This window comes from Crinia signifera, chromosome 2 (genome assembly GCF_055691185.1).
Source record: "Crinia signifera chromosome 2, ASM5569118v1, whole genome shotgun sequence".
Lineage (NCBI taxonomy): Eukaryota > Metazoa > Chordata > Amphibia > Anura > Myobatrachidae > Crinia > Crinia signifera.
This window is the reverse complement of record NC_139218.1, coordinates 14,537,464-14,562,987: the sequence shown is the minus strand read 5'-3', so window position 1 is coordinate 14,562,987 and position 25,524 is coordinate 14,537,464. Positions and strand designations below refer to the sequence as shown.

The following is a 25,524-nucleotide window of genomic DNA, read 5'->3' as shown; positions in this document are numbered from 1 at the left end:
TAAAGGGTATGTGGGCAGGTCTAGGGTTGCAGTTTCTAACTGCCATCTACCAGGCTGTGTGGTCTATTTAAACTTGGAGAGAGCAAGTACCAGCCAATCGGCTCCCAACGGCTGTTACAGTGTGTTTGAAAAGTGACAGACAGGAGCTGATTGGCTGGCACTTGATCTCAAATGGGGGGGGGGGGGGCTGTTGAAAACAAAATATTACACTGAGGAAATGATCTTGTGAGACCGTCGTACAAATGTCTGTATTCTTAAAATAATGAAAATTTGTCTTTTTAGTGGCCCTAGTGGCCCCATCCAAACCTGACTGCGCCATTGTGGGAACCGCAGAATACAGGCAGATCATTACGCTGACCTAATGAGGTAGGGGGAGGTCTGATGGTCATTTAAAGGGTATGTGGGCAGGTTTAATGCCATGTGGGGAGGTCTGAGTGGAATTTAAAGGGGCATGTGAGCAATCAAAGGAGAATGCTCTTATTTTTGGTCACTACGAAACCTTTCAGGTTTTGTTCTCAGGGTTGGACAAGGTTACCCAACAAATCATTTGCCGGAAACGGTTCATGGAGGCTTTGCAGCACAGCATATGTATATGTACAGAGGACACGGCTATATTTTCTGGACTTAATTTGTCCAACAGAATATAATCTCACACAACAAAACTTGGATGGGGGGGGGGATGAGGCCTAGCAATCATCAGAGACAGTAGTATTAATCATCTACAACATAGACGTGACTGGTATCTTACGTGGCATCACGGCTAGTGTGAGATTGCAGGAATCCGATGCAATCCTATTGGTGGACGTGCAAATAAAAAATCCGGACGTGTCCATGGAAATATTTTTCAACGTCAACTGTCCTCCGTCTGAAGAAAGAAACAAAGGACATGGATACAGTGGTCTATAACAGATTTATAATACCCAGATTACATTAATGTTCACTTATTTGGAATTCTCAGAATGCGATTGGGCCTCGCAGCTGGGTTGTGGCCCCAAAATAAACACACACACACACACACACACACACACACACACACACACACACACTCACCATTCATTTAATTGTGACTCATGGGAATATGCAGGGTCAGGACTGTCGGGCTGGCCAGACAGCTGTGACCCTGTCCCGTTCTTGGCTGGCTCGACACTGATTTGGCAGACGGGATTCAAAGTCCCGCCTGCTAGGTGCCGAGAAGGGGGCGTGGCCGCAAGAAGCGGCTGGAAATTGTCGAGCTGCGGCCGGGATCTTGTTAATTCCCGGCAGATTGGGGAAGGCAGCATTGAATAGGGCCCCGCCGCTATTTCCCCAGTCGGGAATGGCGACGGGAGATTGAATATCCCCCTCAGAGTTTAGAACAGATTCCTGGTAGAGAAATGATTTCAAGAACTTTGTTTCCTATACACAAGTTTTTAGGCGCTTTCCAGAAATAAAGAGAGTTTGTGATCTCCTGTCATATCGCAGATCTCCGGTCCAGAATTCCCTCTTACCCACCTGCAGCCAGACATGGCAGATACCAGAGAACAATCGCTTGTACTCGCCTACACCGTAGACCTCAAATATCTGCAGGTCTATCAAGGTAGAAGAACTAGAGTTATATATAAAATGTAAATAGATCTGTAAATGGTTTTTTTTGGTTAAAACAGCCCAGCAGACATTGCTGCTGCGGAACTGCATGTCCCAGCATGGTTGACGTGTAGTTTCACAATAGAAGGGTCTATCTATGTCACGGGATATGCCCAAGGAGAGTCAGGGGCAAGGGGAAGACTCCAGACCTGGGCCAAGGCAGAAAGGGGGCCCAGCACTGGAGTCTGACCAGTTGAAACGGTCATATACAAAGTTCACATTTCCCTTGAAGCATTGCTAGGGGTAGAGTAGTGCAGTCAGTTCCGCAGATGCCGGACGTCTCACCACACACACACACACACACGAAGTTAAAAGGGGAACAGGGGGGGTCCTGCCTATTTGGTCAGCCCCGTGCCCCACAATTTCTGATGGCAGCCTTGCATATGCCTCTTGGATGGTTTCCAAGCCATTGGAACTTGGGCACCAGCCATAGTCTTTACATTGTGGAGGAAAACCTTGGCACCAAGAGGGGGGGGGGGGGGGTGGCTGGTGTGAATTACCCAGGCCCAGACTTGTTGGGAGGGGCCCAGGTCCGTGGTACTGTTCCTTCTTTAAACCGCCAGCCTGCAGCCTCTGTTTCCAGACCAGAACACATCGCCCCTGGACGTTGGCTGAGAGAGAGAGAGAGAGAGAGAGATGTATGGTCATCTAGTCCTCAGCAGAGTGGCTGTGGCGGGCCCTGGAGCGCGGTGCGGAAACAGACGCTCTCCATAGTCAATGTTGCAGGGCCACAACTGCACATACAATGAGTTGAGAGTTGCGCCCAAGTTTGCTTTGCACGTCAGAATGCTCAACTACGGGTGACTCGGACGAATCTGGGCATCCTACACGCAGAGAGGTAGCCCATGGCCGCTCGCTATTTGTTCTGGTCTGTATGTTGATTTAGCAGGTTTCATACAGTATGTATCTCTTACACCAAGAATAAGGCTGGAATATGCGCCGATAAGGATTCTGGCTATTAATATAAAGGGAACGTGCAGCCGCCTCTAAATACAGGAAAGTCGGAATCAGGCCCTATATAGTTACATATTTGGTGCTTCTATAAGAGTAGAGCTGTTAGACACACACACAGACACACACACACACGTTGTAAGACAGGAAGATGGGATATATCTATACCTATGACTGCAGTCTGTGGTATCGGCCGTAGTGCATCTTGCGGGGTGTAACTCTTCCATGTATACTGGGGGATGGGGGACCCCTCCTTGGAGTTACAAGTCAGCGTAATGATCTGCCCGTATTCTGCGGTTCCCACAATGGCGCAGTCCGGTTTGGATGGGGCCACTATAAAGACAAATTTTCATTACTTTTAAGAATACAGACATTTGTACGACGGTCTCAAAAGATCAATTCCTCAGTGTAATATTTCGTTTTTAACAGGCAAAAAATTGGGGAACCGCCCCCCCCCCCCCCCCCCCATACCAAGCTGTATTAAAGCTTGGTATGAGATCAAGTGCCAGCCAATCAGCTCCTGTGTCATTTTTCAAACACACTGTAACACGGCCGTTAGGAGCCGATCGGCTGGTACTTCCTCTCTCTCCAAGTTTAAATAAACCACACAGCCTGGTAGATGGCAGTTAGGAACTGACTGGCTGGTGCTTTATCTCTCGGCTACTTTTAATACATCTCCCTTGAAGTGTTTTAGCTTACCTAAGATAAGAAGTTCCATTTTAGCTAGACGGGTGCCGGTTCTGTCTCTTGGAATCTTCACGTCGCACTCGTAAGTGCCGTTATCGGCCATGGTCAATTTATTCAAAGAAATGGAGGCATCACCACCAAACACATTGCCGGTGAAGGACACTCGCCCGTCATAAGCAGGATCACTGTGGTTGAGACTTCCGTAGAAGGAAGCAATAACTTCATTCTGGAAATGAGGAAAGAATAGGACATATGAAGACGTGCTCTATTTAACGGGAAAACACAAACATGCCACCGATAACGATAGCCTACCTACAGTCGTAGAAATACAAACCCCAGCTAGAGAGACGCTTGTTGCCTAATTCTGATCCAGGCAATTTTTCACCCTAGCTGTCAGCAATCAAATATAAATAAAGGCCAAACATACCCCTTCAGGCAGCTTCTGCCACTCCACGCTGGCTCCGATCCGGTCCGTCTCACTGGTTTGGTAGGTACATCGTAACGCCGTATTTTGCCCTCTCTGAGCTTCGACAACCGCATTCGGAGTCTGCACAGTGATGGCAGAAACCGCCACAAACACTGCGGGAAGACAGAAATACCATTACAGAACATTAAAAGATAAACCAGGTGCTTTGAAAAGCTGGAATAGTAAGGACTGTAGTATAAATAATAGGACGGCAGAAATGGATCAATTACTTGTTTATGGATTACAGCAGGTCTCATGCTGTATATCGTACACAAGTCCCAGCTTGCTAAACGCCTTATTGGTCAGCAGTGAGGAACAGCAGAACGGGGCCTCACTGAACACTGCACTGCAGTCATTTCCCTTCTGGGTGTCATAAAGTGAAGAAAAGGGGCACTACATGTGGTGTAATGTGAATCAGGAACACTACAGGTGGTGTAATGTGAATCAGGAGCACTACAGGTGGTGTAATGTGAATCAGGAGCACTACAGGTGGTGTAATGTGTTACTGTGTGGCATAATTTGAATTGGTAGGCACTGGGCATTAGAGGGTGCAATGCCGGTGTTTTCCGGGACTGCCCTAGAAAATGCAGGCATTCTTCAGCCTTCAGCAGCGGCCTCCTCCCCAAGGTCTTCATAGCGTGAAGTATGTCTAGAATTACTCAACACTGCGGGTGGGGTGTGGGGGGGATAGTTTTACGGTGAGTGATTTTCCACCCAATGTGCACGGCTGCAGACACATTTGTAGGGGGAGGCAGTGTTTACTTGCTCACTTTGCTCTGAAAACTCGCAGCCCAGCTAACAGGTCTGAAATCAGGCCCGCTGTCCCTTTATTATTTTCAGGCCGTGCCAAACACCCTAGTACTCCTAATCTCCCGGGTTCTTCAGATTCTGCCAGGGGAACACTAAGGAGTTTCTCTGTAAGGTCAGCATTTTGCTGTAGCTGCTTAGGAGGAGTCCCTGCTGACTACTCATTATCCCCCCCCCCCCCCTTGTGAGAACCCCTGACAGAAAAATATACAGCAACACATGAACTCCTTACATCTGCTGGTGTGCACTCATCCATAGCATGCTGCTGCTGTTAGTGAAATGTGACTTAGGGTAAAAATGATTGCTATTGATCTCTGTAGTTAAACACATCTGTTTAAATAAGAGTATCTGGTGTCCACATTGATTTGGCTAATGCTATACTGGTATAAAAAAAACCAGCACATCCACTAGATATAGGTAGTCCAGTGTTCACAATAAAATAACATGCAATACACCGAACACATACTTCTACCCGGCAACAGCGCTGAGTAGTGAGAACAGCAGCACTCTGCAAACAACAGCGCTGAGTAGTGAGAACAGCAGCACTCTGCAAACAAGAAACCTCATATTGCAGACAGCAATTTTAGTATCAATACTTGCCAAAATATATTTTAACTAATGTTTTATAGAAAAACTCTTGCAGCAACAACAAGTATTTAAGCATAGACACACCCATATGTGGAACTAGACACGCCCTTTAAGCAGAGCGTCACACGCCCCCTTGATGGCAAATCCTACTGCAATCTCCCTGATACTAGTTTTCAAAAGTAGGCAAGTATGTACATTGCCAAATACAAATGAGAGTCTTCCAATTGAAAAGGATATTACTGGCTACAGAGGAATACAATAATGACATTCGGGTTATTCCTTAATATACATTGGACAGATTTATCTTTTGAAAAATCCTAAGGAAAAAAAAAACCACCCACACACACTGCAGAAATTGGAGACAGATGATAGAGGTCCTACTGGAAAACCTGTTCGCTCACAAACCCAGGCATCTCCTTCTGTGTGGTGTATTGATATTAGATGTAGGACACACGCATCTATATACCATGAGGATGCTCACAGAGGATGGCTTTTCCCAGCAGTACCCAAGGAAGTGACAACGCATGCCCGTCGGCATTTCATTCCGTTTGCTCATGAGCGTTATAGGAGGAGGAGTTAGTGATACTGCGCACCACCCTGTGGCTGGAAAGATGGGTGAATCCAAATAAGGAGTGTAACGGTATTGCCTCCAGAATGAAGGACCAGCAGTGGTGGCAAGCTTAAACTCTAGGTGGGTCCCCTTCACAGTGCACACATATTCCACAGCGCTGTACAGAGATTATTATTACCAGTTATTTTTATAGCACATACATATTCCGCAGCGCTGTACAGTGATTATTATAGCGCACACATATTACGCAGCGCTGAACAGAGAATAGTTGAACATTCACATCAGTCCCTGCCCCAGTGGAGCTGACAATCTATATTCCCCACCACAGTGGTTCCCAATCCGTGTGTCGTGGCTCCCTGGGGTGCCTCAGCACACTACCAGCGGTGCCACGGGTTGGTGGTCCTGGGCCAATTCAAATTATTTATGGTTAATTATTTATACACAAAACCAGTGCTGGCGGCTGCCAATCATAAACCATGTGTACAATCAAAAGCAAATTATACCATTTACCACATAACTGACCCTCAGGATCACATATAAAACACAATCAAATTATTTTAATACATTTCTTTGGGGCCTAGGGGTGCCGTAAAAATTTACTGATAATCTAGGGTGCCGGGATTCAAAAAAAGATTGGGAACCCCTGCCCTACCCTCACACAGACATTCTAGGGTTAATTTTGTTGGGAGCCAATTAACTTTGGATTGTGGGAAGAAACCGGAGTACCCAGAGGAAACTCACGTACGGAGACAACTTACAAACTCCACACAGTTAGGGCCATGGTGGGGATCGAACCCATGACCTCAGCGATGTGAGGCAGTAATGCTAACCATTACACCATCCGTGCTGCCCAATGTGCCAGAGCCTACTGCACAGGTCTCCAGGTTCTGGAGATAAGATCTCTTCTGCGAATGGCGGTGATTTACGCTGGCTGCAGCTTTGACGCAGGACTATGCAAAGTATTAACATATGCAGAGCCGGCCCATGTGCACTGCACACATTGCACCCATTACCCATATGAGCAGACAGCCCGAGCATCACTCACATTCATCAAGGAGTTAGATAAAGACTTCTACCATAAGTATTATGTAGATGATGCATCAGTCTGGATGACAGCAGTAATAGCAAACACTGCACAGACTGAGCCTTTATGGAGAGCAGCTTATATGAGGGCGGCTGGGAGAGTCGCAGGATGAACTCCGACAATGTAGGACTAGCAATGAAACCAAGTTAATCCTGCACATTACTAGTTACTCATAGTTATTGCCACTCGCTGCCTCCACGCCCAGAATCTGGAATTTTGTAGCATGAGGGACCTACACTGAAACCAGCACCGTGCAGGGAGGTCAGTGGCCAAAGAGAGACTGGCTAGTAGCGGAAGGAACAAATTTAACACACACTTTTAAAATACATAAAATATAGATTTGTAAGGGCGCTGAACACTAATGCTCGGCGGGACTGTCCCCTGCAATTCCCCTAACCAGTAATTAGTGGCCGGCAACGGCGGATCCAGGATAAAATGACAGGGGGGGCACCATGATAAAAGAGGGCTTAGGTGGGGGAGGGGCAGTGTTAGTGGTGCCAGTGTACATGCTAAGAGAGCGGCAGAGAGAGGGTGGGAATGGGATTAAAAATAGGCCCTGGCATTTAAAGTATGCAGGCCAACCATGGCGACAAAAGCGAAGGATGTAGTTGTACAGATGTAGCGGGATTTATCTTTGCAGGTGATGGCGTCGCCATCTCCTGCCCCGCCGCCATCTGTATGCCAGAAGGGGACGCTCGCGCGTCCCCTTCCAACGGTGCTGCCCTCGGTCGCCCGGTGCCCACACCGGGCGACCGCACCCCCCCCCGCAGTGCCCTCGGGGCCCCCCCGAGCGGGAGGCGGACAGTATTGCGTCCGCCTCGCCGCCCCGATACTGAGACGCGCGTGCGTGGGGGACGCACGCACGTCTCAGTCAGATGGAGCGCCGTGTTGCTGGCGGATCGCCCCATCTGGATAAAACCGGCCCCATCTGTATGCGCGCAGAAGGCGCGCTCCGGAAAAGGGGTGTGGCCACTCAACAGAGGTGTGTCCTTGAGTGTAGTCTACAACACCATATACAACTTCTACACATTATGCAACAAAATACTAGACCCCTTTATACTTCCCCCTTACACATGATGCCACATGGATTGAGCCAAAATTCACATAATGCCAGATGGATTGAGCCAAAATTCACATACTGCCACACGGATTGAGCCAAAATTCACATAATGCCACACGGATTGAGCCAAAATTCACATAATGCCACAAAGATTAAGCCAAAATTCACAATACGCTTCATAAACAGGGACATTGTCCACCAAAGGCACGCATTAAACATTTACACCATAATGTCCATTACACGTTAAGTTACACGCCATTATGTCCATTATGTATTATGCCAAACACCATAATGCCTATTAAAAATTATGCTACATAAGTGCTGCTTATCTACATGCTCATTGCCAAGGGTTCCATGCTCATTGCCAGAGGTTCCATGCTCGTTGCCATGTGGGATTACATGTTCATTGCCAAGGGGGAGTACATGCTCGCGGGGTACTTATGAGTTATCCGGGCGCCCGATTTCTAAATCGGGTCGGATCGGGCACATCGCATCGCATGCGACCATCGGATGCGATGCGATGCGATGACCCGATTTTTCCATAGGAATCAATGTTAAAATGGACAGAGTCCATTTTAACATGGAATTCAATGGGAAAAAGGGGTCCTTTTCATACCCCTACTATCCAAGTGGGCATGGAGTTGGATATAAACCTGTGGCGAGCGTAGCGAGCCACCGAGCCCGAAGCGTGGCGAGCCCCGCGAGGGGACACAGAATACCGTCCGCTCGCCACGCTTCGGGCTCGGTGGCTCGCTACGCTCGCCACAGGTTTATATCCAACTCCATGCCCACTTGGATAGTAGGGGTATGAAGAGGACCCCTTTTTCCCATTGAATTCCATGTTAAAATGGACTCTGTCCATTTTAACATTGATTCCTATGGAAAAAATCGGGTCATCGCATCCGATGGTCGCATGCGATGCGATGCGTTGTATGCCTTAACTTAAGGCATACAATCAAAAAATCGGGCGCCCGGATAACTCATAAGTACCGCTCGCGGTAAATGGGGGACAGCCGCCGCCAGGCAGAAGTGATAGCCACTGACAGTGGCAGAGCCTGGCTGTATTCAGAGCACTGCAGGTACTGGCTATTTTAAATAATACCCCTTTCACACCAGAAAATGCATTCCCAGGTTGGCCCCTTTTACACCAGCCTAGTCCCTGCATTTTCTGGTGTGAGGGGGAGAGAAAACCACTCCCCCCCCCTCCCTTTAACCAGTTATCTCATTTAACCGGCTATATCTTCGGAAGCAACTGACCCATTTACATGAGACAAGTATCATATTGAAGAACTTTTGAAGTGGGCTTTGAATGATTTTGGTCCAGTGAAACTGGAACGTTTGGTTCCAGAGTAATCTGCCCTCAAAGAACATGAACAGCCATGAAATTACATTTAAAAAATAAAAAAATTGGTTTACACGCAATATCTCTGGAACCGATTGACCATTATGGACCAGCCGGGTATCATATTGAAGGCCTAGCGATTTGGAATTGAATGAGATCAACCACAAGCTTCTGTGATGCCAGGGCGGGAACTGGCAGCCGTCGGAACCGGGTGGGGGTCGGAATTGACGGGCCCCATATTATCCTATGGGGAAAAAAACGTTACAGCTTTGCCAGGCGATATCTCCGGTTCCCGGGGGGCTAGAGACACGGGGCTGGGTTCGTTGGAAAGCCCTGGTCCTCAGCTCAATGATAGGGGGGCACGTGCCCGGGTGCCCCCCCTCTGAATCCGCCACTGGTGGCCGGGGCAATGTATTAACAGCCTTCAAGTGGTTAAGTCACCCCTGCCACTCCCCAGCTCAGGGCTACCATTGTCCTATCCCTACTGCACGGACAACTAGCCCTGCTGCTGGCTCCGGGCTGCGCACGAGATCTCGCGCATGCCCAGAGAGGCGCCCAGGGCAAAGAGGGAGTTTTTTTTTTTTTTTAATGCGCAGGCCTGAGGGGGCGCCGATAAGGAGAGCCGTTAACGCTGGGCATAATGGCAGTGGGGTGGGTTTTTAAAAAAAAATTTTTTAATACATTCGCCCATAACAGGTGCCCGCTTCTCCTCGTTATGCAGGAGAAGCCGGACCCATTATTTCTATAAAGTTATGGGCTGCTTAATACATCTGCAATTTTTGCTTCGGCAGATTGATACACCCTGTAGAGTAGGTGCTGGATCTGACACCCTACGCGTTTCATCTTCAAAAGACTTCTTCAGGTATTGAAGTACGAGGCAGCGTGTGCTGAACTGGGGAGAGAGGCAGCAGCCTGTCTTCTCTCTACCAGCATCCCTGCAATGGGGGAGGGGGGGGGGGGTAGGACCCAGGCCCCTCCAGAAGACACACACGCCATGGTGTGTGTAATATATTTCTGCATTTTGTGTGTGTCAGTAGGATCTGCCACTAGGAAAAGGGAAATCCAACCAGTGAGGAATGTAAGACGCAGGTTTAAACTTGCCAGCAGCAGTTTCATGGAACGGTGCGGACAGGGGAAAATATATAAAATAAAAACATTTTAAAGTAGGGACAATGTGAGGTGTCTTATTGGGAGTGCCAACGGATTGTGTTGCTTTAAAGTAGGGACAAACACGTGTACTTAGGAATTGGAGTTATAGTTATTTATTACACACCTCTCATATAATAAACAGACATAGTCGCATACACCGGCAGGAACTAATACCTGCGGGCTATGGTACTAGAAATCTGCTTATACCAACTGCACCTGTGCATAGAGATCACTAGGAGGTTACACAGGGACAGATCTATCAGATCACCAGGACTAGCGGACGGTTCACAGTTCCCACCACTGAGATATAAATATACGGACCACAAATTCTGGTTATCATTTATATAGCACCACCAGGTGGAGCATACAACATACCTGCCGACTTTTGAAAATTCCTCTCCGGGAGAAGCCCGAAAAGGAGTGAAGGGGGGCTGGACGAGGCTTCGTTTTGGGGGCAGATCAATGCCGATGTCACTAAGCCCCGCCCCCATGACCAACATCCTCATTAATTCGCTGGTGGGGGAGGGGCTAAAATGATGTGATTTCCATAATGCGGGAGACTTGCCCACCTTCCCGGGGGGCCGGGAGGGGGACCCGATTTGCGGGACCCTCCCGGCCATTCCGGGAGGGTAGGCAAGTATGGCATACAACCACCACACAGATGGGTTTATTTACCAAGATGGGAGTTATATTGAAGATATAATGTTGCCCATGGGAAGCAGATTCTATTATCTTCCAGAAGGTGCTAAATAAGTAGATTCTGATTGGTTGCCTATAGCAACATCCCAGCTTAGTAAATTTACCCCAGAATGTTTATATCTGAGAATTGAACTCATGACCTCAGTGCGATGAAGCAGTAATGCTAACCACCATGCCACCATTCTGCCCCATGTGACCTGCATGTTTCTTAGCGGCCATGCTTACGTTAAAAGGTCCAAATATGGTAAAATAGTTGCTGGGGACAATTGCAGCTTGTACAGCGATGCAGAGTTCTAACTGACAACAAGAGAAGAAGTACTTCAAGTACCAACATTTTCATTTAGAAGGGGAGCCATTGTTTGAGGAAGACCTGGGGCATACTCACTAAGGCGAGCAACCATAGTCTAGCTACTATCTTCCAGAAGTAGCTACATAAATGTTAAGTTTATCACTGGTTGCTATGGGCAACATTACTTCTTAAAAAAAAAGCCTGAATCTTAGTAAACACAGGCTTGCCTACCCCCTTGGAATGGGCAGAAGGCTCCCGAAAATCGGTTCCGCCTCCCGGGAAGGTGGGAAAGTCTCAAGCTTGCTGGCCAGAGCCCCCGCCCCTCATCCCTGCTGGTTAAATTACTACAAATCGCAGGTCCGCGGAGAAGAGGCGTGGTAAAACTGAAACGGTAGTGGCATTTAAGCCCCACCCCCTCTCCGCGGCCCACAAATCACTGAGTTTTATGGCAAGTGATGTCAGCAGGAGGAGGAATTCCCTCCTCTAGGATGCGGACCCCTGGCATTCCAACGACTGGTCACACGGATATGATATATACATACATATACATGTGACCCAGACAAAGACTGTCAAAATGGTGAAGGAAGGGTTTTAGGACCCAGGGGGTAACTCGCCGTCAGTACAGTCTGGATGTCTCTTCTGCAGGGACAGTTCAGCTGTGGGGCGCTGAAGGCTGCTGCTGCCACTGCCTTATGCCCAGCGCTGGCAGGAGACTGGGCTGCTCTCTGAAGTTCCTCAGCCGCAAGAGAAACGTAAGGGCCGGCGCAGCCTTATGACGGCTGCGCGAGCCACTAGAATGGGACTGGACCAAGTGGGTAAGAGCAGAGGGGATGGGGGGGGGGGGTGATGATGGCGCAGTCGCCGGACTCCCTGTAGGTGTCCTTCATACCCAGCTGGGCCCCTCTAACACTCAGGATTGCAAGTGCATGGCCGAGCAGGCAGCGGTGAGTGACAAACAGCACCATACCTCCCAACTGTCACGATTACAGCGGGACAGTCCCGATTTTCGGGTCCTGTCCCGCTGTCCCACCCGCGGCAGGCATTGTCCCGCTGCAGGGGGTAGCAGTTGGGAGACCCCCCAATCTAATAGAATAGACGCTGTGCGCATGCGCACAGTGTCTATTCTCGCATGAAAATGAGGTTGCGGCTAATTAGCATAAGCCGCACCCTCATTTGCATACGCACGCCCCCTTTTTGGACGCTCGCGCGGCTTCGCCATGCGAGTGTCCCTATTTCTTAAGCACAGAAGTTGGGAGGTATGCAGCACCACTGACATGAATCATGTTGGCAGCGGCGCCGCTTGTCACTGCCCGATCAGCCACACTGGAGCCGCTGGAGCCGCTGCACGCTCTGCCATCCGGTGCTGCTGCTGCAAATGGTTGGTCACTGCTCTGTAACTCTGGCTGCCTGCCACCCAGAGGTGTACCTATATATTCGTGGGCCCCATAGCAAAAGTTTGTAAGGGCCCCCTATTTAGCAACTGATGGTGATAAATGTATGTAAAACATTACTAGAAGGCAAAGAGGGGCCCCCTTCAGCTCTGGGCCCCATAGCAGCTGCACCCCTTGCACCTATGGTAGTTACGCACTTGCTGCCACCCCTAGGCCCGTGCCGCTGAAAATCACTTGGTTTCAATTCGATTTTGACTGTATAAGCAAAATCCAATATCGAACCGTGTGTACGGAGCTTTAGTCTTACATCGTTAGAACATACCTCCCAACTGTCCCATTTTTCGTGGACCGTCCCTTTTTTTGTCCCCAAAGACACAAGAGGGCAGAGCTCAGGGTGTCACCTTCAGACAACATTCACTAGCTTGCGGCCTTGTGCTCACTCTTACAGCTGCACTAGGAATGTTCATCAGTGTAGTCACCATCAATGGCGATTCTGCAGCCAGCCATCGATAGTTACAACCATGTGATGGACAACCATCGATAGCTAAACTATCGATGGTCATTCATTCTATCTGACTGACTGAGGGGCGGGACAGAACTATGCTCAGTGTCTTGGAACCCCCCCCCCCCCCCCCCCGCCCCCACACACACACACACACACACACACACAAAACTAAACATGGTTTTTGCTGTGCTATCCATGTAGGGAAACCATCTGGCTCTCACTCATCAATGGCAAAAGTATTCAACATCAGCCATGAACCATCAATGATTTTTTTTATCATCGATGGCAGAGGCGTAACTAGATATTCGTAGGCCCCATAGCAAAAGTTTGTAAGGGCCCCCTATTTAGCAACTGATGGTGATAAATGTATGCAAAACATATTAGTTTGACAGTAAAGATGGGCCCCCTTCAGCTCTGGGCCCCATAGCAGCTGCACCCCCTGCACCTATGGTAGTTACGCCCCTGATCGATGGTCATCCCTAAGCTGTACTTACATACTGTTGCTTTATAGTTTTTGTTTTTTTATTCCCATACAGAGCTTTTCCTTCATAGACAATGTGCAGTATTTTGCTGTGATATAAAAACTGTAGTCTGCTTTCTGGATGCAGCAGAAGCTTAGAGCAATTCTGCCTGATAATATAAAGGCATGGCTGAAAACACAGCAAAATAGGGGGCTTTAATAAGCATTGCATTACTGCATATACAAGCCACAGACGGAGTTATCTGAAGACATCTAGCATTACTGCCTCACAGCACAGAGGTTCAATTTCCACTAGGGCCTCAACAGTGTGGAGTTTGTATGTTCTCCCCGGGCTTACTCTGGTTTCTTCCCACAAACTGGCCAAATTCGCTGCGGAATGTGTCAGCTATATAAATCAATGGTACTTCTGTATTATATGAACAACTGAGATTTTGTTATTGCAAATAGTAACGGTGCAGAATATTTGGGATGCTCACAGAGAATGTTGCAGAGAACTGAGACACGAATGTGTCATACCTTTGACTGTCTGTAAATACCCAGTTTGTTGTATCATTGTCTCCGATTGTAAAGCGCAACGGAATATGCTGCGCTATATAAAAGACACTGTTAATAAATAAAAGCGTGCATATGGCAGGGTGGGGGGGGTGGGATTCAGGCAGCAAACAATTACAGCGTCACAATCAGGTTTTTCTGGTTTTGCAGAAAGTCCTCCCCTGTCATAGCCCGAGGTCAGGATTCCTGTGAGTCACAGCAGCTGTAGCGAGGAGACTGGTGTAAGGCATTTTCATAGTAATCGTCAGGCGACTCACCCCGTGAGCCAAAACGTCACTCGTCACTAATTAGTGCTACTTTACCATATATGCTTATCAGGTTGCCAATAGTGACAAATATTTCATTCACATAAAAAATATTAAAAAAAAGCAGTGTCTGATTTGTCAGAAATCCTAGTTCCATGCATTTTTTTAATATTGATTACCATTTCTGGTACTTGTGTATTATCACGGCGCCCGTCGCATCGCATACCACTAATTAAGGTATGCGATGGACCCGATTTGAAGCTTTTCCCGGGATGAGTGTACAATTTTAATATCGCATTGCATTGCATGCTATTATAATGGCATGCGATGCGATTTCAATGTTAAATGCCCACCCAGACCTGATTTTTAATTGTAACCCCACCCTGATGGGTAATGACAATGTTAAATGCCCCCCCATTGTTAACGCCAACCCTCTATCAATGCCAACCTGAAGCTGGCGAGTGCAGCGGTACGCGCCCTCCGACCTTTTCATACCCCCACTATCTACGTCGGCGTGGAGTTGATTCTATATAGTGTGGCGAGCGCAGCGAGCCACCGAGCCCGAAGCGCGGCAAGCCCCGCGAGGGGACGCGCATTACGCGTCTCCTCGCGGGGATTGCTACACTATATAAAGATCAACTCCACGCCGACGTGGATAGTGGAGGTATGAAAAGGTCGGAGGACGCGTACCGCCGCCCCTCGCCACGCTTCGGGTTGCCGTTGATACTGGGGTGCCGTTAACAATGGGGGGCATTTGAACAGTCATTACCCATCAGGGTGGTTGTACAATCTAAAATCGGGTCTGGGGGGCATTTAACATAGGAATCAGGCATCTGGGTGCCTGTACAATTAAAAATCGGGTATAATCGCGTCGCATGCGATCAAATGGCATGCAATGCGACGCGATTTTGTGGTTGTACAATGCCCTGCGATGGAAATCGGGGGCGCCGCGATAATACACAAGTAGGTACTTATGAAGTATCTGGGCTGCCGATAAACTGATTGTATGCCTTACATTAAGGCATACAATCAGATGCGATTCGACGCAATTTTCGGCAAAATCACATCGAATCGCATGCAATGCAATGCAATTTTGTATAGGATTCAATGTTAACAAGTCCTGTTCATTTCCCCACTATCCAAGTGGGCATAGAGTTGATTTTATAAAGCGTGGCGAGCCCCGCGAGGTGACGCAGATTTCTTAAAAAGTATTCTGTTTCCACTCGCCACGCTTTGGGCTCGGTGGCGAGCTACAGGTTTATATCCAACTCCATGCCCACTTGGATAGTGGGGAAAGGAAAAGGACCCCTTTTTCCCATTGAATTCTATGTTAAAATGGACTCAGACCATTTTAACATTGAATCCTATGTAAAAATCGGGACCATCGCATACGATTTGGTCGCATGCAATGCGACCGACCCGATTTATAAATCGGACGCCCAGATACTACACAAGTACCCCATTTCTTTATATAGCTCACACATATTCCGCAGCACTTTTGCAGGGAATAGAAACAGACTTTGAGGGCAGATACGAACCACATCTACAGCCCCACCTTGATCTATTCCTTTAGTCACCCAGTCAAAAAAAGTGTCAATAAGATTTGTTTGACATGATCTCCCCCCAGTAAACTTATGCCGTTTCGGATCCTGTAAATTGCTGGTTTTGAGATATTCTACAACTCTTTGTTTTAAGAGTGTTTCCATCAATTTCCCTACTATTGATGTAAGGCTCACTGGTCGATGGTTGCTTACCTCTTGCTTGCTTCCACTTTTGTGCAGTGGGAGTACATTCGCTGTTTTCCAGTCCTCTGGGATTACTCCAGTAGCTAGTGACTGGTTGAATAATTCTGTTAATGGTTTTGCCAGCTTCCCTTCAAGCTCTTTTAGTAACCATGAATGCATCCCATCTTGCCCAATTGATTTATCCACTTTCAGTTCTGAGAGTTCATTCATATCACTCCCTGCCCCAGTGGAGCTTACAGTCCATATTCCCTACCACATGTACACGTACACACAGACATTTTGTTGGAAGCCAATTAACCTACCAGTATGCATTTGCTATCTGCCCATTGTTGGTCTATTGTTGCAGCCCATTTGGGTCCCTAATGGCGCTGCATGACACTGGCCGTTCCTCAACAAAATACTTACATATACTAAATGATAGTAACAACAGATGTTCAACAAGTTTGGTGCATCTTCGAAAGTATTAATCCTCGCAGTCAGCTGCACGTACAGTCAGCTCTGTGTTTACCGACAGACGGCGGTGCCCCAGGTCATTCAGAATTACTACTACACACCCTCATGTGACACTGCATAATACAACCGAACATGGCGGCACACACACACACACACACACACACACACACACACACACACCACCACGTTTGTGTGTAACTGTCATGGTGGTAGCTGCAGCCCAGAAGAGTGCGGAAAGAGATGGCGTCTGGCGCTTTCTACGGCCAAATGCTTATGAGCGCGTTTCTCTACCAGATGGGAGCAGTTACGCATCATACGACGGAGCAGTTGGCCTCAATCTGCGGGCGCAGCCAATCAGCCCCCAACTTTAATTTTCCAAACAGTTAGAAGCGGAACACATGACAGTTGGTAGCCGATTGGCTGGAGCAGCACTTATAAAAAGTTGTTTTACATTCACAACAAGTTTTTTTTTTTTTCACTCATCGATAAATGGGCCTCAAAGTTTTGGATTTTCAATAGGATACTTCCTAACCCCAACAGTTATGTTAGGGACTTTGTACATACATCTAATGTTTCGGTACTTCTTTACTTTCACGGCGCCACTAGATAGGACAGATAGGACAGATAGGACAGATAGGACACGATTTGTATGCGATTTGACATAAGATATCGCATAAGATATAGGATAAGATTTACTATCCATTTCATTACCCCACTATCCAATAGGGCGTGGAGTTGATTTTATATAGCGTGGCGAGCGCAGCGAGCCCGAAGCGTGGCGAGCGCAGCGAGCCCCGCGAGGGGACACGGAATGTATTTTATGGAATTGCATGCAAATGGCATGCGATATTGGGGACTTGCTTTCAAACAACATCCGTGTGCGCTCGCCACGCTTCGGGCTCGGTGGCTCGCTGCGCTCGCCACGCTATATAAAATCAACTCCACGCCCTAGTGGATAGTGGGGTAATGAAATGGATAGTAACTCTTATCCTATATCTTATGCGATATCTTATGTCAAATCGCATACAAATCGTATCCTATCTAGTATCCTATCTGTCCTATCCTATATCTTATGCGATATCTTATGTCAAATCGCATACAAATCGTATCCTATCTAGTATCCTATCTGTCCTATCTAGAGTGGCGCCGTGAAAGTAAAGAAGTACCAATGTTTCTTCTAGCATCTACTATTGAGATACAGACCAGACTGTGCTAGAAACATCCGGGCAGAAAGCAACACTCCAGGAGCTGCATGGGTGCTAGAATCCAATGCCCCATACGGTTTCTGACACACCTTTATTACCTGCATTCCTGTGTGATGTTAGGAAATTTCATTCAGTGTAGTTTCAATAGGGAACAAGAAGATCACAGAGGAACTCACTGAGTCACACAGATTGGAAGCACAAACGTCTATTCAGACACATCAACCAATCCGTTACTTCTCTCTACTGCAAAGCAGCAAGTGTCTGATTGGTCACTCTGGTACAAGGTAACTTTATGCACCAATAGTAACTCAGCTCTTTTCCTGCAGTTTTATTATACTCCCAGAACACAGTTAGAGAGAATATAGATTATTACAGGCTACTGACAATACAGGAAGCGCAAGCAATAAAATGTACCATTTAATTTATAATAAAATAATTTAGGATTTGTTATGAAGTAACTAATTTCCAGATATAAAAGTATCGGTACTGCTTTTCTAGCACGGCGCCCACGATCTAGATTGTATGTGTGGGGCTGATATCTCAAGCATCTCATGCATCTTCTGTGTTTGTGCGGCATAAGATGCATGAGATGATGCAATCGACGAGATTTTTACATTGGAATCAATGTAAAAAGCCCCCAAAACCCCAATTTTATTTGCTAACCCGAAAGCAGTACCAAAGTATCATTAAACCCAGCCAAATCTAACAATGCCCCATCAGGGTGCAAAACGCAACTCAGGGTGGAACACTGAATGGTCAGGTGTTTCTGTCACAATGCACTTTTCCAATGACAGTTGGAGGCCAGTTTACGTATAATGGTACTCATTGCTAAATGATCCCCATGTCAACAAGCCATGCCCCATCCCAATAAAGGCCATGCCCCTTTTTCAGACAGAGGCACCTTTGGCAAGCGAGGGTCCCAAATCCATGGGACTAAAGGTTCCCATACACCGTACAATTATTGTATGCAATTTGGACTAGATCACATTGCATCCATTTGCGATGCAAATCTAGTCCAAATTGCATACAATAATTGTACCGTGTATGGGCACCTTTAGAATATCTGCACAGGTGGACTCATTACTGAATCACATTTTAAATATACACAGCTGGAGCTAATTATTTCTCTCAAGCTTCTGTGAGGAGACCTGGAAAACATGAACTGCTAGGGGTCACAGAAGGGAACCACTGGTGTAGAGCAAGACGTACAGTATGGAATCCTTCAATCACAGCATAAGACAAATGTAGCCCTCACAGACTGAAACAGGACAAAATACAATAATTCATTATATAGTGCCAACAGATCCCGCTGCAGCACAGTAACGCTGCACAACACTGTGTAGTAACATCATCATTATTATACCACAGTGGGCAGACATCCTGTCAGGAGACACAAATATGAGAGACACAGGAAATCCACTAAGAATCATACAGCGGTTACCGAAACTCAGCAGTCTATTTACTAAGCATTGGAGAGAGATAAAGTACCGGCTAACTGTCATTTTTTAAACCCAGCCTGTAACATGGCAGTTAGAAAGTGGACGGAGAAAAAATACCAGCCAATCAGCTCTCTCAAAGGCATAGCACATAGACTTTTATGTCCTCAAGGAAGGCACTAACAAGCCAGGTCTTAAGAATATCAATGCATAAGCACAGGCTGATTTTTAGTATATGTCTGATCATACCATCTACATACAAGACTATATAGTCTTGACGCCTGGACAGGTAGGGTGCCCTCGGGGACTGAGATTGGGTAACAATAACCTACGTACAGGCTGATAGAAATAACATACCAACACATTCAGTGATAGAGGAAATACAGATAAATGTAATCAATAGTAATATAAACGTCAATATCTACGGTTTCACTGTACAAGCAGCAGATCTGATAGGCCAAATACAGCTCATTCTGATAACAGAATCTCTCAGGGTTATCAACATTCAAACACAGGGAGCCTGGGAGCAGACGTGTAACCTGAGCCGGGTAAGGGCTGGGCAGGTAGAAGGGAACGGTGTGTGCTCACACACCTGGAGGAAGCACTCACCTGTGCACAGGTAGAAGACGGCTGGGGCTCTTGTCTGCATAGTGGGGGTCTGTGTGCCCAGTCCTCCAGTCACCCAGGGTATAAGTCACTAGAAGTAAAGTCTCAGGTCGGTCTCAGAGACAGCTTACAATGAGTCTCAGGTGGGTGGTCCCTCCCTAAACCTCTCTCTTCCTGCAGGTATGAGCCAATGGCAGCTGGTATTGTGCTTCTAGTCTTGGCCTGTCCTCCTCAGCCACCAGCCCCTCCTCTCCTGCACACCCATTACTACATACAGTACAGTAGCAGCAGTGCTAATTCATTCATTTGTTACAGTAGCACCAGCATATTCTGTTATATGGTTTATAATTCCACCACATTAATAACAAAAAGTTCTTATTGTGTTATCATTTATCATTCAATATTTGTGGCTAAATCCACCGAAAACGTCCAGGGTTAGCCACAAATATTAAGTATTCCCCGAATGTATCAGGAGGGACTGCAGCAGGAACAATTATCTCCCATCCCTGCTGTGATCCCTCCTGCACCACCGCTGGCAGCGTCCCCCGTAGGTTTGTATGGGGCAGGTGAAGCTGTGCGATATATTAACATCGGGCATCAGTGCTTTGCATCCCGCGCTACAGCCCTACTTAGGTGGCCGTAGCCCATTGTAGCCTATGGGCTACATACCACACTGGCGCCGGGGCAGTGCAATCAGCGGGGGGTCAGCACAGACCCCCCCATCGCCCGGTTCAGCATATCGCAGGGACGGGCTCCTTTCAGAGCACGGTCCCTACGAGTGGGGGCAGGGCCGCCAATAGGGGGGTGCTGTGGGTACAGCTATCCCAGGGCCTCTGGAAGGGCCCAGGCAGCTCGTTTTGGCCACTGCAAAAAAAAAACCCCCACTGCCTCCGCAATGTTCAGTGCGCTGAACAAAGCAGGTCCCGGAGTGCAAGCTTATTCCAGGGTTGCCGACTTTCAGAAAATCCTCTCCGGGAGAAGCCCGGAGAGGAATCTTTCATTACGGTTTTTGGGGACGGGGCTTAACAGTGACGTCATTAAGCCCCGCCCCCATCACGGGAAATAGACTAGATAACTGATATCCATGGAGGGGGCGGGGCTAAAACTAGGGGGCTGCTAAAACTGCAGCTCAGCAGAAGAGGAGATGGGGGAGCAGGTCGGGTTATGGGGGGGGGGGGCTTGTGTCGAAATTTCATCCATGTCGACCTGAGTGTTCGCCGGGCGCTCGCACACAACCCATGGGAATCCCCAGCGTTTCCTGGGCGTTCTCATGGTAATGCGCTGATGATGCTGGGGCGGGCAGCTGCCATCGCCAGAAGTCAGCTGCCCACCCTGACCTCGCACTGGGCACACGCAAAGCTAAATCACCTGAGAGGGTCTTAGTTTTGTGTGTTCGCTCCACATCATTTGATAGTCGGCGAATGATGCGGTCATCACCCCCCTAGGCTTCGAATGGATGTTCATGCAAAACAGCCATTTGCAGCCGTGCAAAGGGGGGTGGGCGGCAATGCGAGCGGCTTAATAAAGACACGCAGCGCTGCGTGACGACCAGAATAAGGTCCTATTATCCCTACCACATGCACATACATTCACGCTATTGTTCAATTTTGGTTGGGAGCCAATTAATCTACCAGTAACCTACCAGTATATTTTGAGATTGTGGGAGGAAACCGGAGCACCCGGAGGAAACCCACGCAAGTACGGGGAGAATATACAAACTCTGCACAGTTAGGGCCATGGTGGGGATAGAACCCATGACCTCAGTGCTCTGAGGCGGTAACCATTACACCGTCCACTTTTTATTTATTAGAACAGTGGTTCCCAAACGCAGACCTCAAGGTACAACAATATTCCAGGTTTAGGGATATCCCTGCTTGCGCACAGGTTTTCTGGAGCTTCCCGGCCGTTCTAGAACAGTAGACAAGAATGATACCAGCACTTGCCCTGATTCCACCACAGTACATGCTGCGAGGCAGGATAATAAGGGGTTAATGATGGCATTTGACAGAGTGGTCAGTGACAGAGGACTAATCATGGAGGATGAGGCACAGTGTTCCGGGCACACACTAGTGACATGTCCTGTGCACGTCTGTGGTATGATCACTCTGGTTACTTAGCATGCTGATCCACAGCCATCATCACAACTTGTGGCTGAAGACATGTTATGGTCGGATGACTGATCCCTCAATTAGGGTGGGGTCATGCAGGATCCAGAGTAAATTATATAACCTCCGAGACAGGATCTGTGGTCAGCAGATGGACACAGCAGGTGTGAGGGAGGGTCCCAGAAGCCTAAGAGCACTTTATACCATATATAAAGCAATTTACACCTCAGACTTTATATATTATGGAGGAAACCTGAGCGGTATTGATTAGGACAGGGGTGATCAATATAACTAACACGACACTGTATGCGGTGAAGAAGATATGGAACAAAACCCAAACGTTATTATGCGAATATTCAACATTTATCAGCGATCCCCCTAATCTGCACCTGCACTAGGAATTCAGTACGGAAGAGACTGCTGTCGCTGCTGCGTGCTTCTGTGTGCTGGGGAGATATGCCGCTGCTGCATGACTCGGTGTGCTGGGGAGAGAGGCCGCTGCTGCATGCTTCTGTGTGCTGCGGAGATATGCTGCTGCTGCATGCTTCTGTGTGCTGGGGAGAGAGGCTGCTGCATGCTTCTGTGTGCTGGGCTGAGAAGAGAGGCCGCTGCTGCACGCTTCTGTGTGCTGGGGAGAAATGCCGCTGCTGCATGCTTCTGTGTGCTGGGCTGGGGAGAGAGACCGCTGCTGCATGCTTCTGTGTGCTGGGCTGAGGAGAGAGGCCGCTGCTGCGTGCTTCTGTGTGCTGCGGAGAGAGGCCGCTGCTGCATGCCTCTGTGTGCTAGGCTGGGGAGAGAAGCCACTGCTGCACGCTTCTGTGCCCTGCAATGGGGAGACAGGCCGCTGCTGCACACTTCTGTGTGCTGGGGAGTAAGGCTGCAGCTGCACGCTTCTGTGTGCTGGGCTGGTGAGATAGGCCGCTGCTGCATGCTTCTGTGTGATGCGGAGAGAGACTGCTGCTGCACGCTTCTGTGTGCTGGGGAGAAAGGCTGCTGCTGCATGCTTCTGTGTGCTGGGCTGAGGAGAGAGGCCGCTGCTGCACGCTTCTGTGTGTTGGGCTGGGGAGAGAGGCCACTGCTGTTTGCTTCTGTGTGCTGGGTTGGGGAGAGAGGACGCTGCTGCACACTTCTGTGTGCTAGGCATGGGAGAGAGGACACTTCTGCATGCTTCTGTGTGCTGGGCTGGGGAGAGAAGCCGCTTCTGTGCACTTATGTGTGTTGGGCTGGGGAGAGAGGCTGCTGCACACTTCTGTGTGCTGGGCTGGGGAGAGAGGACACTGCTGCACCCTTCTGTGTGCTGAGCTGGGGAGAGAAGCCGCTTCTGTGCGCTGGGCTGTGGAGAGAGACTGCACGATTCGATGTGCTGGGCTAAGAAGAGAGGCCTTTGCTGCATGCTTCTGGGTGATGGGGAGAGAGGCTGCTGCTGCGCGGTTCGGTGTGCTGGGCTGGGGAGAGAGGGCACTGCACGCTTCTGTGCACTGCGCTGGGGAGAGAGGCCACTACTGCATGCTTCTGTGTGCTGGGGAGAGAGGCTGCTGCTGCACGCTTTTGTGTGCTGGACTGGGGAGAGAGTCTGCTACTGCACTCTTCTGTGTGCTTGGCTGGGGAGAGAGGTCGCTGCTAAATGCTTCTGTGTGCTGCTGAGAGAGGCCGCTGCTGAATGCTTCTGTGTGCTGGGCTGAGAAGAGAGGCCTCTGCTGTGCGTTTCTGTGTGCTGGGCTGGGGAGAGAGAGGCCGCTGCTGCACGCTTCTGTGTGCTGCTGAGAGAGGCCGCTGCTGCACGCTTCTGTGTGCTGCTGAGAGAGGCCGCTGCTGAATGCTTCTGTGTGCTGGGCTGAGGAGAGAGGCCTCTGCTGTGCGTTTCTGTGTGCTTGGCTAAGGAGGGAGGCAATGCAGAAATCATTACATATGAAACTAATAAAACAAATGCGATGTGAAGTGGAATCAAAATTGCGGAATGTGATATAATCAGCGCTGGCGAGAGTCACATGACTACCTGTGATGGACAGAAAGAAAACTTGCCGGCTGTTCTCTGGATCTGCAGTAAAACATGTTTGCATCAATAATGCTTCGTTAATGAGCAATAAAAGAGTTTTCATCTCAACAGTTTTATGAGACTCCTGGGAGCCTTGGGGAATAATTACTGATTAAGCAGCACTCAGTCAGTACAGAGATCAGGAGATCGGGGTGACGGTCCTGAAGTACTGTATACAAAATAACCGGACCTCACCAATACCGGGCAACGTGCACATGGAAACGCCATCTTCGTATTCTGGAGCTTGGTAAATATGACCTCTCCTATAGAAACCTATGGGGGCTGAATCTGCTGTCGTTAATGGAGGGTTCCTTAGTAAAACACTTGATTGGTATAAATATCATCCAAAAAAGGAGTTTGCTGCAAATATTTAATGATAAATGGGCCCCAAGCAGTGGCAAACGCAGGATTTCTATAGGGGGTTGGCGGAACATTGGAGCAATTGGGGGAGCCTGGGGGAGCAGTAGAAGACCCCGTTAATGACCCTGGACATTAATGTGCATATTGGTCTTCTTATACACTGGACACTGTATGGATACAGTATTAATATCTAACACTATAGATGGTGTATATCAGTGATAGAGAACCTTGGCACTCCAGCTGTTGTCGAACTACACATCCCAGCATACCCTGCAACAGTTTTAGCCAGGCCAAAGTGTTGTAGGGCTTGCTGGGATGTATAGTTCAACAGCAGCTGGAGTGCCGAAGGTTCTCTATCACTGGTCTATAGTATAAGCTGTATCAAACATTTATATAATATAATTAAGTGGTCAGGAAAATGTTAATTACGTACCATAATAACTACACAAACATAATAAAACCAGTACTGCACTTTCTATGCTCACATTCTCCCACCTCATGTTAAGGCTCCTGTCTCTTCTTCCTGTGGCTGCTATCTGGTCCAGTGCACTGATTGCGGTCTCAGATCCACACACACACACAGCAAACCTGGTAGAAGAAGCTGCAACCACTGGGCATATGCAGCAGCCCCGCTCTGTCTCTTACAGTGGATGGAAGGGAATGAAATATCGCCTGTCGGCACATGTCGGCTCAACCATTCTGGAGACTTGCCAACTCTTCAGGGTGGGGGGGGGGGGGGGGGGGGGGGGCGAGAACACATCCCCTCCCATGCGGCCAAATGGGAGAGAATTTATTCGCGACCATCGAATGCTTTCTCTCCCCTTCATAAGTAAAAAAAGGTTGGCATGGGGTTTTTCACTTTTTTGGGAGCCGACATGTGTCGACAGGCGGTATTTCATGCCCTAACATCCACTAGGGGGTGGTGGGAGAATAAAATAGTGTGCCGAGCGCAGCGAGCCATGTGAGGGGACGCGGTGCTACGTTTCAGTGTCCATGTTAACCGTGTTGACAGTTTCAACAATTTAAAAAAACAAAACACATGTTGACCTTTTTACTGTAGACCTTACCCTTGTTGACCTAATGCGTGTG

General features: G+C 48.3%; 1 protein-coding gene across 1 annotated transcript; it reads right to left on the bottom strand.

The window, feature by feature from the left end:
• Positions 1-685: 685 nt before the first annotated feature.
• Positions 686-20,131, bottom strand: GPA33 (glycoprotein A33). Its single transcript, XM_083170933.1, has 5 exons — positions 19,939-20,131; positions 3,689-3,840; positions 3,274-3,487; positions 2,743-2,907; positions 686-865 (listed from the first exon to the last, which is right to left on the bottom strand). The coding sequence occupies exons 1-5, from the start codon at positions 19,976-19,978 to the stop codon at positions 720-722; spliced, it is 717 nt and encodes a 238-aa protein (XP_083027059.1). The 5' UTR covers positions 19,979-20,131; the 3' UTR covers positions 686-719.
• Between the last annotated feature and the right edge of the window lie 5,393 nt (positions 20,132-25,524).